The following is a 15463-nucleotide window of genomic DNA, read 5'->3' as shown; positions in this document are numbered from 1 at the left end:
GTTGGGTCCCAATGGCCAAACTTTCGATTAGCAGCCAAGAGCTTAACCGTTTTGCCACCATGGTTCCTTAAATGCTATAAATAGAAAGACATTTTGTTCTGGAATAAACTGTTATAAAATCTATTATGATATCTGAAAATGTCCCACTCCCTATTAATTCAACAGATCAAACGTGGTATTATAAGCAGGTTCAGAACTACTTTATTCAAATTATTTTGAAGTTATTTTGATGAACTCTAGTCTCAGGGAATTATTTTAAGCTACAGCACTGTCACTTTTTTGTAGATGTAAAACTGACAAATTTTTCAGAACAAGAGAAAGTTTTTAGTGATAACTGGGGCTTTTCCAGCGTTTTAGGAAGCAACTAATTATATATCTATTAATAACACAAAGTAATATACAACCTTTCAAATTACATATTACCTATTTAACATATTGTTCCAGAAATTAAAACATCTACCAAACGGGATTTTTGTTGGCATTCCAGAGTGTGTAAGGGAGGAAAAGAAAATATATACGATGTGAGATTCTTAAAATGATCATAAAAAGCTTCAAATTTTAAAACTTCAATAGAAAGAATGGATATATATTTTTTTCTAATCAGATTGCATTTGTATGGCGCTTCAATATACATTTGATTTCAAAAAGACAACAAGAATAATTACCCCCCAAAACCACTGGTACAGGCATTTCAGAAAAAGTCAAGCAGAAGATTGAAAGCAAAGAATATTGAATACACCATGGACTACCAGAAGAATGAACAACTCTGTCTTGGAAGAAGTACAGCCAGAATGCTTCTTTGCAGGGAGGCTGGAGAGACAACATCTCACATACTTTGGACATGTTATCAGAAGGGATCAGTCCCTGGAGAAGGACATCATGCTTGGTAAAGTAGAGGGTCATTGAAAAAGAAGAACACCCTCAATGAGATGGATTGACACAGTGGCTGCAACAATGGGCTCAAACATAACGATTGTGAGGATGACACAGGACCAGGCAGTCTTTTGTTCTGTTGTACGTGGGTTCTCTATGAGATGGAACCAAGCTGATAGCACCTAGCAACAACAACACGGATCTAGTATGTTGTTTTATTTAGTCTCAGGGACCATTATTAGGGCTCTCTGAGTTGTTTTCTTTGGCTTCCTTGCTGGTGTGTATATCTGAAGGTCCCGTACAGAGTGTCATTCACAGAACTCATGTCTCGATAAGAAAGCAAATTTTACTTTATCCCTTGTCCCTAATCAGATTGCCAACTCAATCTTTATCTCCAATTTCCTTTCCTCTCCACTGGTATTTTATTATTTTTTTAACCCAGAGGAGCCAGACTCTTAGATTACGCATTTCCTGAATTTACGTATTGTAATCTCATCTGCTCATTTCCTTTGTTGGTCATTGTACATTTGGTAATTCTATTATTATAGATCGTTATCTAGGAAACCATTTTGTTTTCCACAGGAGTGTCTGGAACCCCTGCTGTCCTATCCTTAAAGATTTACTCTGAAATATACTTGTATTGTTGTTGTTAGTTGTAAACAAGTGGATTCCAACTCATGGTGACCCTAAATGTGCAGAGTACAACTGCTCCATAAGGTTTTCAAGGCTGTGACCTTTCGAAAGCAGATCTCCAGGGCTGTCTTCTGAGGCGCCACTGGGTGTGTTCAAAAGGCAAACCTTTTGGGTAGCAGCTGAGCATTTAACCATCTGCACCACACAGGACTCCATGAGATATACCTGTGCTTAATCAAAAAGTTTAAAGGAAATAGATGTTTATTTCTGTAACCAGGAAAGTGAAAGTTGCCATTTTTAATACTACACTTTGAATGCCTTCAAATTACAGAGCTGTGAAAAGATTCTTATTTGTATATGCGTGCCTATGTATTTTTATATCTGTTCATGCACATATCTATACAGATAACATCCATATATGTGTGTCTAAACATAGAAGACAAATATGCTATTCGTATAAAATAATCAACATATACATACCTACACATTTATTTTGTGAATAACTATGCTCTATTTTTTTTTTTAATACTTTACTTGGAAACCCCGGTGGTGTAGTGGTTAAGGGCTACAGCTGCTAACCAAAAGGTCCATGGTTTGAATCCACCTGGCTCTCCTTGGAAACTCTATGGGGCAATGAGTAAAGTAATACTTTACCTACCTTAAACACAGCTGTTTCTCCGTCTCTATCTTTTGGGACTTCTTGTGGTTAAAGCACTCAGCTGCTAACTGAAAGGTTGGCAGTTCAAACCCACCAACCATTCCATGGGAGAAAGATGTGGCAATCTGCTTCCGTAAGATTTACAGCCTTGGAAACCTTATGGTACAGTTCTATTCTTTCCTATAGGGTTGCTATGAGTCTAAATTTACTTGATTGGTTTGTTTCTTGGAGAGTCATAAAGAAAACGAGAATAGTACTTGAGGAGTTAAAATGGATTTTATGAAGTCTGCTTTAAAGATAGTTTCAAGAATGTGAGAGCTAGAAGAGTTGTTAAGTATCCTGGAATAAAGCTCCATTATTTCCTGATGTGAGTCCCTGGGTTGTGCGAGTGGCTAATGTGCTCAGCTGCTAACTGAAAGTTTAAAGGTTGGTGGCTGAAGTCCACTCAGAGGTGCCTCAGAAGAAAAGCCTAGCAATCTACTTCTGAGAAATCAGCTGTGGAAAACTCTGTGCAGCACCCTTACACTCTGGCACCCAAAGGGCCACCATGAGTCGGAGTCAAGGCAACTGCAACTTCTATTTTCTCTCTTATGATGAAACTGAAGCTACAAAGTTTCATTCTTAAGGAATTAGGGGCAAAGCAAAAAGCAGAACTAGAACCCTGGCATCCCATGCTCTGTCCAGCGTAAGTATTGACTAAGACAGCCCCCAAGCCCTCCCGCAGCCCACGCCACACTTAGCACATGCTTGATGTTCTCGTGTTCTAAGGCCGTACCACATTAGAATTAGCATGTTGGATGTGAAGGGAAGAGGAAGAAATGCTGCTCTCATACCTGAGGTAGCTGTCAGACAGGAGCTGACAGTGAACAATGAGGTCAGAGCCAGTCACAAAACCCAAATCCAGCAGCCTGAGGCCATTCTGTGAAGGGCAAAAGCCTTGCATATCTCAGGAGGCCTATAAATTGCTGCTGTGTTATAGAACTGCAGTTACTGGTAGTGTTAGTGGAAAAAATAATTAAAAAACGGATAAATTATGTTCACCATCGGTGATCTGGAAACACAGGGAAATGGATCTAAATTTTTTAATTCAACAGTTGTCTAACTTTATACAGGTATTGCTAATTTTGTTTCCTACCTTATTTTCACATCAATGGACATTAAACCAGCAAAGAAATAATGGTGACTTTTTTTTTTTTTTTCCAGCTTTCTATATTATATTACTTAAAGCATTTTTAAGGGCCTAATCAGCACTGAGGAGAATTAGGCACAATCAAATACTGCTTATCAGAATAATTCAGGTAGCTGCAAAAAGAGTTCATAAAGAATTTTATTTTGGAGAAGTATATATTTGGCAAAACAAGGGCTTTGACTTCCACATTGATATATGAGGGTTTGACAGTGGGCTGGACTCATTTCACTGGGTTGCAAATATTGGGTTAGTTGACTAAACACCCCAAGCTCGAAATGTAGGCCTCAAGTAATTTGATTTTATCCAAACAGTTAGTTTGAGTTACCTTGCTAATCAAACTGTGAGGATGGCATGGGACTGGGCAGTGTTTCATTCTGTTGTACATAGGGTCTCTATGGGTTGGAACCAATGTGATGCACCTAACAACAACAACTGATCAAATGAACTGGAGAATTGCCAAATTTCTATGATTTAGAAATAAGCTTCTTAGGAGAGCAGTACTATTTTGGCATTAAGTAATTGATCTTTATAAATAGGCAGTTGCTAAATTTCGAAAAAAGATGTTTAAAACCTATTGAACTTGTGTGTCACAGGCCAGGTATTATAATAAAATATCACTTTCCTTGCTGCTGCCTGTCACGATCCTGCCAATAACCATTAAAATGAGAATATAGTATGAACTCTGGGAAAGGCCCAATAAGCAACATCATGACAAATGGGGAAGATATTGAAGTTGTCAAAGATTTCATTTTAATTGGATCCACAATCAACGCCCACGGAGGCAGCAGTCAAGGAATCAAACAATGTATTACGTTGGGCAGATCTGCTGCAAAAGACCTCTTTAAAGTGTTGAAAAGCAAAGATGTTGCTTTGAGGACTAAAGTGTGCCTGACCCAAACCATGATATTTTCAATTGCCTCATATGCACGTGAAAGCTGGAAAATGAATAAAAAGACTGAAGAAGAATTGATGCCTTTGAATTATAGCATCGATGAAGTCTGAATGAAGAAGTACAGCCAGGGTGCTCCTTGAAAGTGAGGATGGTGAGACTTCGTCTCACATACTTTGGACATGTTATCAGAAACGACCAGTTCCTGGAGAAGGACATCATGCTTGGTAAGGTAGGGGGCTATTGAAAAAGAGGAAGACCCTCGACAAGGTAGATTGACACAGTGGCTACAAAAATGGGTTCAAACACAGCAACGATTGTGAAGATGGTGCAGGACCAGGCAGTGTCTCGTTCTGATGTTACATAGGGCCGCTATGAGTTGGAATCAACTCAACGACACCTAAGAAAACAGTAAATATTTGTTGTTGCATTTAAGTGCTGTCAAGTTGATTCTGACTCATGGTGACCCCATGTGACAGAGTAGAACTGCACCATAGGGTTTTCTTGGCTATAATCTTTATGGGAGAACACTACCAGGTCCTTCTTCCACAGAGCTGCTGGGTGGGTTCAAACTGCTAACCTATTGTTTAGCAGCCGAGCGCTTAACCATTGCAGCACCATCTTTCGGTTTTTTGTACTGTGATGGCTTACTTATTGCTATTATGCTGTAAGCTGTGCCCCCAGTATTTCACATACCAGCAGGATCACCCGTAGTGGACAGATTTCAGTGGCACTTCCAGGCTAAGACAGACTAGAAAGAAAAGCCTAGTGATTTACTTAAGAAAATTAGCCAGTGAAAACCCTGTAGATCACAACAAAATATTTGTCCAATGTCATGGATTGAATTGTATACTCTAAAAATGTGTGTCAACTTGGCTAGGCCATGATTCCCAGTATTGTGTGATTGTCTACCATTTTGTCATCTGATGTGATTATCCTATGTGTTATAAATCCTACTACTGTGATGTTAATGAGGCAGGATAGTGGGCAGTTATGTTAATGAGGCAGGACTCAATCTATTAGATTAGGTTGTGTTTTAAGCCAGTCTCTTTTGAGATATAAAAGAAAGAAGCCAGTGGAGAGACATGGGGGCCTCATACCACAAAGAAAGAAGAACCAGGAGAATAGTGTGTCCTTCAAACGCCCGGGTCCCTGGACTGAGAAGCTCCTCGACTGATGAAGATGGTTGACAAGAACCTTTCCCCAGAGCCAACAGAAAGAGAAAGCCTTCCCTTGGAGCTAGAACCTTGATTTTGGACTTCTGGCTGCCTAGATTGTGAGAGAATTTCTTTTTGTTAAAACTATCCACTTGTAGTATTTCTATTATAGCAGCACTAGATGACTATTTTTTTTTTTTTAGATGACTAAGGCATCCAATATAGTGCTGGAAGATGAGCCCCCCAAGGGAAAAAAAAAAAATGAAACCAAACCTGTTGCCATTAAGTCAATGGTGACTTAGAACTGCCCCATAGAGTTTCTAAGGAGTGCCTGGTGGATTCGAACTGCCAACCTTTTGGTTAGCAGCCATAGCTCTTGACCACTATGCTACCAGGGTTCCCCACTAGGGAAAAGTCACTCAAAATATACAGTGGCCACAGCAATGGATTCGAGCATACCAGTGATCATGAAGATGGTACAGGGCCAAACAACATTTTGTTCTGTGTCATGAGTTGGAGCCGACTTGCTGACAACTAACAACATATCTATCTAGTTTTTTTGAACTGATTATTATTTCTCTTTATGTACGTCGGCAGAAATGTTGAACTTCTTATCACTAAAGCTCTCATTTTCATTTATCTGCATGTAGACACCTGGGTAGCCTTGTAACTGTCCTCACAAGGCAGCATATGCGATGGCTCTGGGACATCAGTGGAAGGAGGCCCTTCTGGATAGGCAAGTATCTATGCTGCATGTAGGAAGGAGGCAAGGGCACCAAGAGATTGGACAACTCCCACTGCTCGCTTCCATGGACCAATGCAGTTGTGGTCTACCAGTAATAACTAATAGCTTAGCTATGTTTGATGGTTAGATAGCCTGTCTTTTAAAACCCATCTTAAACCTTTTGACACACCTATCCCAAAAAAATAGTGATTTGGTTAGCTCTATAGGTAAGAGAGTTCACCACAATTTCTAAAAGTAAAAGAATTAGAAATAGCTATAAATCGAGGGTGGTTAAATAAATTATAGTATAGCCATATGAAGGAATATTTAATATTTAGTGCTTTTGTAAGTCTTTAAGTATTAAATACATGACAAAATGTCTTTGGTGTATTTATTCATTCATTATTCATTCACCAAATATATGTTAGATGTATGTTATGATATATATAAAATAAGCAATTTATTGCAGTTGTGGCAAGGTGCTAAATAAAACAGGGTCTACAGCCATATAAAGCACGAAATAATTAGAATGAAAAAATTAACTTATCTGCATGTAGTGTATATATAAATGTGTGCATGTGTGTGTATGTTTATACCAAAGTATTAAAAATGCTTTACATCCAGGTAGGAATTAAAGGTAATCTTAATTTTATGTCTTAATTTCTGAATTTTTAAATATTTTCTACAATTTTATCAACAACAAATCTTTTAAAGCCATTTTAGAAATAGAATTTTCATGGCACATCAAAGTCAGTATTCCCACCACCTCCACTGAAAAGTATTGTATTTGAGGGAACTGTGTTGGCTTCACAAAATTTCTGTAATACTCAGTGGGCCTCTAAATTCTGAAATTATCTGAGACTATTAAATTAAACTGTCAGATAAGTCTTCTCTACATCCACTCAAAAATATGGACTGAGAAGTAGTTGGGGGACGGTAATATGCTATGTAGCTAAGACTGTTCACACACAAATTGGGTTTGGGAGATATCAGACCATGCTATCCTGGGGGATTCCTTCCTCATGTCATTCCTTCTTATTTCAATTAGGAAAGAGAGTGAGTGGGAGGAATGCTTCTTTAAGACAATATTACAACAGCTTTACAACATTGAAGTGCAACTTGCAAAAACTGCCAATGGGAGCAAGGGGCCAGTAGAGAAAAGCTGCTCTTTATTGGAATTTTTCCAGACTAAAAATAATACACAGAAAGCTGCTTTCAAATATGAAAACCAAGGCATCTATATCACGAAGAACAATACGCAAGAATGCATCTCTTCCTCTGTGATAGGAGTTGTGTGTATAGAATAATATGAATAATAATAATAGCTGCTATTTATTAAATACATATGCCAAGAGCTTCACGTGCATTATCTAATCCTCAGAACAGCCCCTGGTGTACTATTTCTATTCCCACTTTTTAGATGAGCTTTGGAAAACTCAGTTTAAGTTTCTGCCCAAAGATGCTCATCTTGCAAGTGGTGAAGCTGGGATTTGGACTCAGGTCTGCCTGACTCCAAAGCCTTGTACTCTTAGTTGTGTCTTACAGGGTTCCCAGCTCCTGTTATTTGTTTTAGGGTCTCTAGGTGGTGCAAGCACTTAGCACACTTGGCTGCTAACCAAAAGGTTGGAGGTTTGCGTTCACCCAGAGGCATCTTGGAAGAAAGGCCTGGCAATCTACTTCCAGAAAATCAGCTATGGAAAACCCTGTGGATCCCAGTTCTACTCTGACACATGCATGGGGTTGGTTAGTCAGAATCTACTCAAAGCCAACTTGTTATTACTTATTTTAGAACCTGGGTCCACACCTGCATATGATTCCCAAGTTTAGAACAACAGACTAGATATGATGTCTAAAAACAAGTGTAATGAAATAATTTCACATTTTTTCTTTTTTTGGTTCACATTAGGTTTGAATGACCAAGTACATGCTGGCTACTGGGAGTGGATTGGTGGTGAGCCTGTCACCTTCACCAACTGGAGGAAAATGACCCATCAGCATTCAAAGCCTGGAAAGAACTGTGTTTTGGTTCATAGACAAGGGAAATGGCAAACAAAGGACTGTAGGCAGGGCAAACCTCACAGTTACATATGTTCCAGGAAACTCTAATGTAACTGCCCTTCTAGGCTTACCTGGGATTTCTCACCTATTTATTTATAGGACTTGTGAACATTGCTCAAGAGAAAACCAACTGTCATGACTTATTTCTTACATTTTTAAAATCGTATTTTATGAGTGATTCTCTCTAGTTAAAAATGGAACATAAATTAATTGTTCCAGAAAGATCGATAAATGAGTATTTCTTACAAGATGAGATACAATTTTTGCATCTCAATACCTTCTAAGAAAAAGCCTGAAGTATTATAAGATGTAAGATTTGCTTATTCCAGGTGACACCCTCAGCCCCTAAATCTCAGGCAGCACCAATATCATGGTTCTTGGAATTTTTTTTTGTTCCATTACCTCAAATGAGTCCTTTCTGAAATCTATATTGCAGGATCTCCTGTCTGAGTGAAGCTGACCCTACCAGTTCATTTAACCAAGGTTGAACTGCAAAAGGCTAGTTTTTCCCTTTGAAGCCCTTTTAAGTGTGCAACCTGAGATTAGAGGCTGCGGATGGAAAGAAAGGAGAATTCTTTCTTTAAAATGTGTTGTGGAAAAGGAAGGCTTTAAATGGGAGAACCACTCTGTGGCAGCTTATCTGCAAGGCTCTAGTTCAGGTAAGCATTCAGGGTGCTCCCTGTACCTCCAATGTCTCCACATCACTATCGCCTTTTCCAATAAGAATGCCGGCTAATATCTTTCCAAAGTTAATAATTGGGCTTCCCCAACCTTTCAGAATCATGAGAATTTGGAAGTACTATGAGTCTCTCTCTTTGTCCACATGTATATGTAGTACTGACTGGCATTTCTCAAGGACATTTGAAATAGTATATATGAATGATGGTTGACATATGGAAGAAAAATATAGCTTCCTCAGAAGTGTGCCAGTGAACTATGCTGATGAACAAAGAAAAGTAATATTGAAAACAGAGCCCTTGAAAGCCTATATTCTTGGAAAAAGATTTCACTGCAATTGTGAGCCCTTAAATCTTTGCAGAAATGCCATGCTAACTTGATTCTCTAGTGTAAAGGTATCTTATTAATTTTTTTTATTGTGCTTTAAGCGAAACTTTACAAATCAAGTCAGTCTCTCATACAAAAATTTATATACACCTCGCTATATACTCTTAGTTACTCTCCCCCTAATGAGTAAGCACAGTCCTTCTCCCCACTCTGTATTCCCCATGTCCATCAGCCGGCTTCTGTCCCCTTCTGCCTTCTCATCTTCCCTCCAGACAGGAGCTGCCCACATAGTCTCATTCATGTGTCTACTTGAGCCAAGAAGCTCACTTCTTACCAGTATAATTTTCTATCTCATATTCCAGTCCAATCCTTGTCTGAAGAGTTGGCTTTGGGAATGGTTCCAGTCTTGGGTTAACAGAAGGTCTGGGGACCATGACCTCTGGGGTCCCTCTAGTCTCAGTCAGACCATTAAGCCTGGTTTTTTACGAGAATTTGAGGTCTGCATCCCACTGCTGTCCTGCTCCATCAGGGATTCTCTGTTGTGTTCCCTGTCAGGGCAGTCATCAGTTGTAGCTGGGCACCATCTAGTTCTTCTGGTCTCAGGCTAATGGAGTCTCTGACTGAGGTACCTTATTAATTTATAATCTCAGCTGAGTGAAGCATTTTATGGCAGTGAAGCATGTTGCAGCCTTACTAGAACTCTCTTCTGAAATTAAGGTTTGAATTACAGGAAATTAGGACTTTATTTCTGAAATATTTACTCCAAATTTTTCTCTTTTTGTAACAGGGAAAAGTATGGTTCTGCCAAATGTAACCTGCATGAGCATCAGTGTAACCTTTGAATCAGAATTGGCTATTAAGTAGACTAGAGTTTTGGTGCAGGTTTTATAACCATACCTTGCATAAAACTAGTATGTTTGGAGAAATTCAGTCCAGCTTTGGCTATTAAATACATGACAAACATGCTTTATTTCTCCCCATTTATCAAGCATTTGATTAATAGAAAAACTTACCAAGAGAGGTTAGGATAAGACTCAGATGCTCTACCTCTTACTTAAATCTAAACGTCATAATGGAGTCAGGTGGCTCCTTACCTTAGGTGGGAGACTGGTATAACATACAGGTCTCCTGTGTCATACAAACAGTCTCTGGTGTTTAACCAAAAGATGTCAAATCCATCCTCCTGGACCAGCTGTAATCAGATTTCTTCTGATCCACTAGCTTTTGCGGTGTGGAAAGGTGGGATGCAGCTTAGAGAGGAGATGAGTTATTGACCTGAAGGGTTAAGTCCTAGGAGGGAAAGCAAAAGTTCAAGGAATGAAGAATTCAAGGGCCATTCCTTCCTATTGGAACTCTAGAACCATATAAACTGTTAAAACTGGAGATACAGAGCTCTGTCAACTATGCAAAACCCAGTCAGCATGGTAGTTTTATCATACATTTCTGCAATTAAAATATTTAAATATAATTGCAAATGTTAGCATAAAGACAGAGTGTTTTGATTTTTGTAACATCTAGAAGATAACCACTATAATATACTAGAAGAATATTTTAAAATATGAAAACATTTGTTGTAAAATCTAAGTAATTGAAAGAAGATGCAAATAAAAATCAGGCAACTTTGGGTGCTGGGCAATTATGACCTTCATTTCTTCCTCATGATTGGGCTTTGGATAGGAGGGTGGTGTGGGAAGCAGGAAATAAATGGTTGGCATGATTCCTTCTATCTTGATTTCCCATTGCCGCCCTGCAGTTTCTGATGGGAATAGGAAGAGAAGACATGGAATAATGGGTAGAATGGGAGATTAGAGGAGAGAAAAGGAAAGAGAGGAGAGAAGGATTGAATACGAGGGGATGGAGACAGATAGTAGCTAGGAAGGAGAGCATCAGAAAGAAGGACCTGAGTGTCACTGGGCTCCTCTTCCCAAACTTGAGTACCAACTCAGGAAAGTCTTAACTTTATCCACCGGCATCAACCCAGCTCAGTAGTGTGTAGCTTTTCAGAATCTGCTGATTTTTGGTCTTTAAAAAATACACAGCATATATTTGCTTAAAAAAATATAATCATCATTTCACCTTCTTCCAAAAAGTGGTAAAAATGAGCCAGGTGACATTTATTTACATTTCTTTTTTTGTTGTTTTTTTAATACAGCCAAGAAAGTATATACATGTATATTAATTAACACAGTAGTTCTGTGTAATTTAAACCATAAACTGGTGCTGATTAATTTTCTTCAACAAGACAGCATATTAAATTACTATATCTAATGTATCAAAATTAATAAAATACACTTCTTTCTAGTTTTGTTTCATTGTTCCTTAAGTTTTTAACATTTTATGTTTTCCTAGGGACACATGTGTTTTATATTTTAATGATTTTACCTGTTGTAAGAACGGGTGGAGGGGAGAACTCAACATGCCTCTTTTACCCTTATAGCTTAAACCAACCTTTAGTTGTACTGATTGCTGAGTTGGAATCGACTTGATGGCAATGGGTTTGGTTTGGGTTTTAGTTGTATGGCATCCATCCATCCGTCCATCCTTCCGTCTGTCCATCCATCCATCCACCATGCATTCAACAAATGCTGAATATGGAGTACCAACCCTGCCCCTGACATTGCTCGAGATGCTAGAGATAATATAGTGAATAATGCAGGAATAAAAATATAAAAGCATAGAATGAAAATATAAAAGCATGGCTGAGATATGCAAATTTCTTGTAATTTTTTTAAGCCTCAAGCTTTTACCAGGGAGGAAGTTGAAGTGAAAATCATTGATTACATTATTCTGTAGCATTGAAGAGGAATACATAGATAGAAACAGCTTAGACTGTCTTTTGTTATATCTCTCTCCTGATTAAGAAATTGGTGGTAACTTCCTGAGTTTATAATCACGTCAAAGTGCTATTGACAGAGCTTGCCTCAAATTTCCTGCCTCCAAAATCAGGTTAGTAACTAAAGTTTTTAAATCTCGCTAATTGATTTTGTAACAGTCCCCCCTCCCCCTCACAGACACACCCCAAAAAACAAACAGTATATGTCTCTGTATTTTGGGAATTTATTTTTGAAGTAACAGAAATAAAAGAGAGAGACCTTCGATATTATCTCATTTAATACCATTTTTACAACAGAGAAGACTGAGGTCACTAGAACTGAGGTCTTACAAGTTGTAGGTTGAATCTCTTCTAATTATTCCATATACCTAGTACTGCTCTGGGTAAAAAAATTTACTATATAAAAGTAAAATACCTCTGAAATAGGAGTATGATAAAATTCACCACATACTTGAAAATATTATGCTAAGTAAAAGAAATCAGACACAAAAGGCCATCTATGATATGATTCTTTTTATATGAAATGTCCGGAAGAGGCAAATCTAGAGAGACAGAAAGCAGACTAGTGATTGCCAAGGCATGGGAAGAGGAGGAAATTGGGACTAACTCTTAATAGGTTTAGGGTTGCTTTTTAGGGGAATGGAAATGTTCTGCAATTAAACGATGGTTGCCCAACATAGTTAATATATTAAAAACTACTGAAGTATACACATTAAAATGGTAAATTTTATGTTATGTGAAGTATATCTCAATAAAAAATGCTATAAAAATTCACCATATAAAATTTATTTTAGTAAGGTGTAAATGGGTTGATGTATTTGCCGTGTGTTTATCCAAATTGTCCAAGATACATTTTCTAGCCTTTGCCTCATGCCTCACCCAGGTTTTAGTTTATTTGTTTATACAGTTGATTGAGGGGAAGGGAATGCCGATTAGACATATTTTTTAAATTTATAGTATAGCTCTGTTGATATTCCTCTTGCTTCCTCCCGTCAATCATGGGAGAACTGCCACCGAGGGCAGAGTGTGTCTGGATGTCTTTAATGTCTAGGACGCTCTGACTTTCTTAACATAAACTTTAGAACAGGATCGTGCAGGAAATGAATATACTGTCCTCATAATTTACACATATAGCTGTTCATTTCGAACAGCTTTTATAGGTCTTACATTCTGGTAAGCAATAAAGTTTAGTTTATCTTAAGACAGAAAGAAACAAAAATCAACTAACACTTCCATTAAAGGCCTCATTGTAACCCATTACACTTTTTCCAAGCAATGACATACAAGTTCACCTTTTGCATCTATCCCCATCTGTATTTTTGCTTTCCACAGGCAATCAATCCCAGCTTACCCTGTAGAAGAACAATATGTTCAGACCCAACGATATGCTGCTTGCAAAAAACACACTTTAAATGCCAAACCAAAACCTAACCGATGGCTATCAGAGTCCATTCTGACTCATAGCGACCCTGTAGGACAGCATAGAACTGCCCTGTAGGATTTCCAAGGTTGTAAATCTCAATGCAGCATACTGCCACATCCTTCTCCCTCAGAGTAGTAGCTGGTAGGTTTAAACGGCTGACCTTTCAATTAGCAGTTGAGCACTTAAGCACTGCACCATCAGGGCTCCTCACACTTTAAACATAGATACACAAATACATTAAAAGTAAAAGAATGGGAAAAGATACAATATGCTAAAACTAGTCAAAAGAAAGCTGAAATGTCTATATTAACACTAGACAAAGTAGATTTTATAGTGAGGAAATTTACCAAGGATAAAGAAGATCATTTCATAATGATTAAGGGATCATTATAGCAAGAAGATGTAACAGTTCTAAACACTGACACATATAACAAAGCTTAAAAATACATGAAACAAAAACTTTTGGAATCGCGAGGGGAAATAGACAATAGAATGGAAATGGGAATAGAAACACGGTTAAGAGCTTGGCTGCTAACCAAAAGATTGGCAGTTTGACTCCATCAGCTGCTCCTTGGAAACCCTGTGGGGAAGTTCTACTCTGTCCTATAGAGTCATGATGAGTTGGAATCGACTTGACGACAACCAGTTTTACAGGTTTTATTTATACATACATGTGTACATTATATATATAATTTTTGTATACAGAAATATATAGATCTATTATATATAATTATAGTCAGAAATGTGAATATCCCTCTTTCTAAAACTGATAGAACAAGTAGGCGTAAAATCGGTAAGGATATGAAAGTTGAACACTTTTAACCAAATTAACCTAATTGACGTGTATAGAGCATTCCACCAAACATTCTCTTCAAGTGTACATGGAACACTTACCACAGCTGACCATATTCTGGAACATAGAACAAGTCCCAATAAATTTAAAAGTATTTAAGTCATGCAAAGTATGTTCTCTGACCACAATGGAATGAAATTCAAAATCAATTAACAGAAATATCTCTGGAAATTGCTCAAATACATAGAAACTAAATTAGACACTTCTTTAAGACATGAGTCAAAGGAGAAATCAAAAGGGAAATTACAAACTAATTTAACCTGAATAAAAATGAAAGCACAACATATCAAAGTTTGTGGGATGACGTTAAAGTGGTATTTAGACCCTGGTGGTGTAGTGGTTAAGTGCTATGGCAGTTCGAATCGGCCAGGCGCTCCTTAAAAACTCTATGGGGCAGTTCTACTCTGTCCTATAGGGTCGCTATGAGTCGGAATCGACTCGACAGCATTGGGTTTGGTTTTGGTTTTTATATTACTAAATGCTGACATTAGAAAGGGAGAAAGATCTTAACTCGATGAACTCAACTTCCACCTTGAGAATCTCAAAAAAGAACAAAGCAGAAACAAGGAAATAATAAAGTCAGAGCAGAAATCAATGAAACAGGAAACAAAAACAAAAGGAAAAAAAATCAATGAAAGCAAAAGGTGGTTCTTTGAGAAGACCAATAAAATTGACAAACCGCTAGCCAGACTGATCAGGAGAAAAAGAGAGAAGGCACAGATAGCTAATATCTGGAATGAGAGAGAGAACATCACTACAGATTCTATGGATATTAAAAGGGTTATCAGGGAAAAACATGATCAACTTTTTTTGCCAATAAACTGGACAACTTAAATGAAATGGACAAATTTCTTGAAAGACAAACTCCCAAAATGTAATTAAGGAAAAACAGGTAACTTTAAAAAAGCCCTTTATCTATTAAAGAAATGGTATTTGTAGTTAAAAACTTTCTAACAAAGAAAGCTCCATGTTCAGATAGCTTCACTACTAAATTCTAGAAATATTGAAGAAGAAATAGCATCAATTCTATACAAACTCATCCAGAAAACTGAGGGAGAAGAAATGCTTTGTAATTCATCCTATGAGGTCAACATTACTCTGACACCAAAGGAGACAATCAAAACCGTTGCTCTTGATTCCGACTCATAGTGACCCTATAGGACAGAGT

The 15463-nt window shown here is 37.8% G+C and overlaps 1 protein-coding gene across 5 annotated transcripts in view; it reads left to right on the top strand.

Annotated features, from left to right (window-relative positions):
• FREM1 (FRAS1 related extracellular matrix 1) overlaps window positions 1-11247 on the top strand; it is a 184761-nt gene extending 173514 nt beyond the window's left edge. For all 5 annotated transcript variants that reach the window (XM_049895395.1, XM_049895396.1, XM_049895393.1 and 2 more), the window contains 2 exons: window positions 6050-6135; window positions 8030-11247. In XM_049895395.1, coding sequence (XP_049751352.1) covers window positions 6050-6135; window positions 8030-8229 — 286 coding nt within the window. In that variant the 3' untranslated portion in view covers window positions 8230-11247. The remainder of the gene's footprint in view (window positions 1-6049; window positions 6136-8029) is intronic.
• Window positions 11248-15463: the final 4216 nt, after the last annotated feature.

This window comes from Elephas maximus, chromosome 9, assembly GCF_024166365.1.
Source record: "Elephas maximus indicus isolate mEleMax1 chromosome 9, mEleMax1 primary haplotype, whole genome shotgun sequence".
Classification (NCBI taxonomy): domain Eukaryota; kingdom Metazoa; phylum Chordata; class Mammalia; order Proboscidea; family Elephantidae; genus Elephas; species Elephas maximus.
The sequence above is the reverse complement of the archived record's forward strand: the minus strand, read 5'-3'. Positions and strand labels throughout refer to the sequence as shown.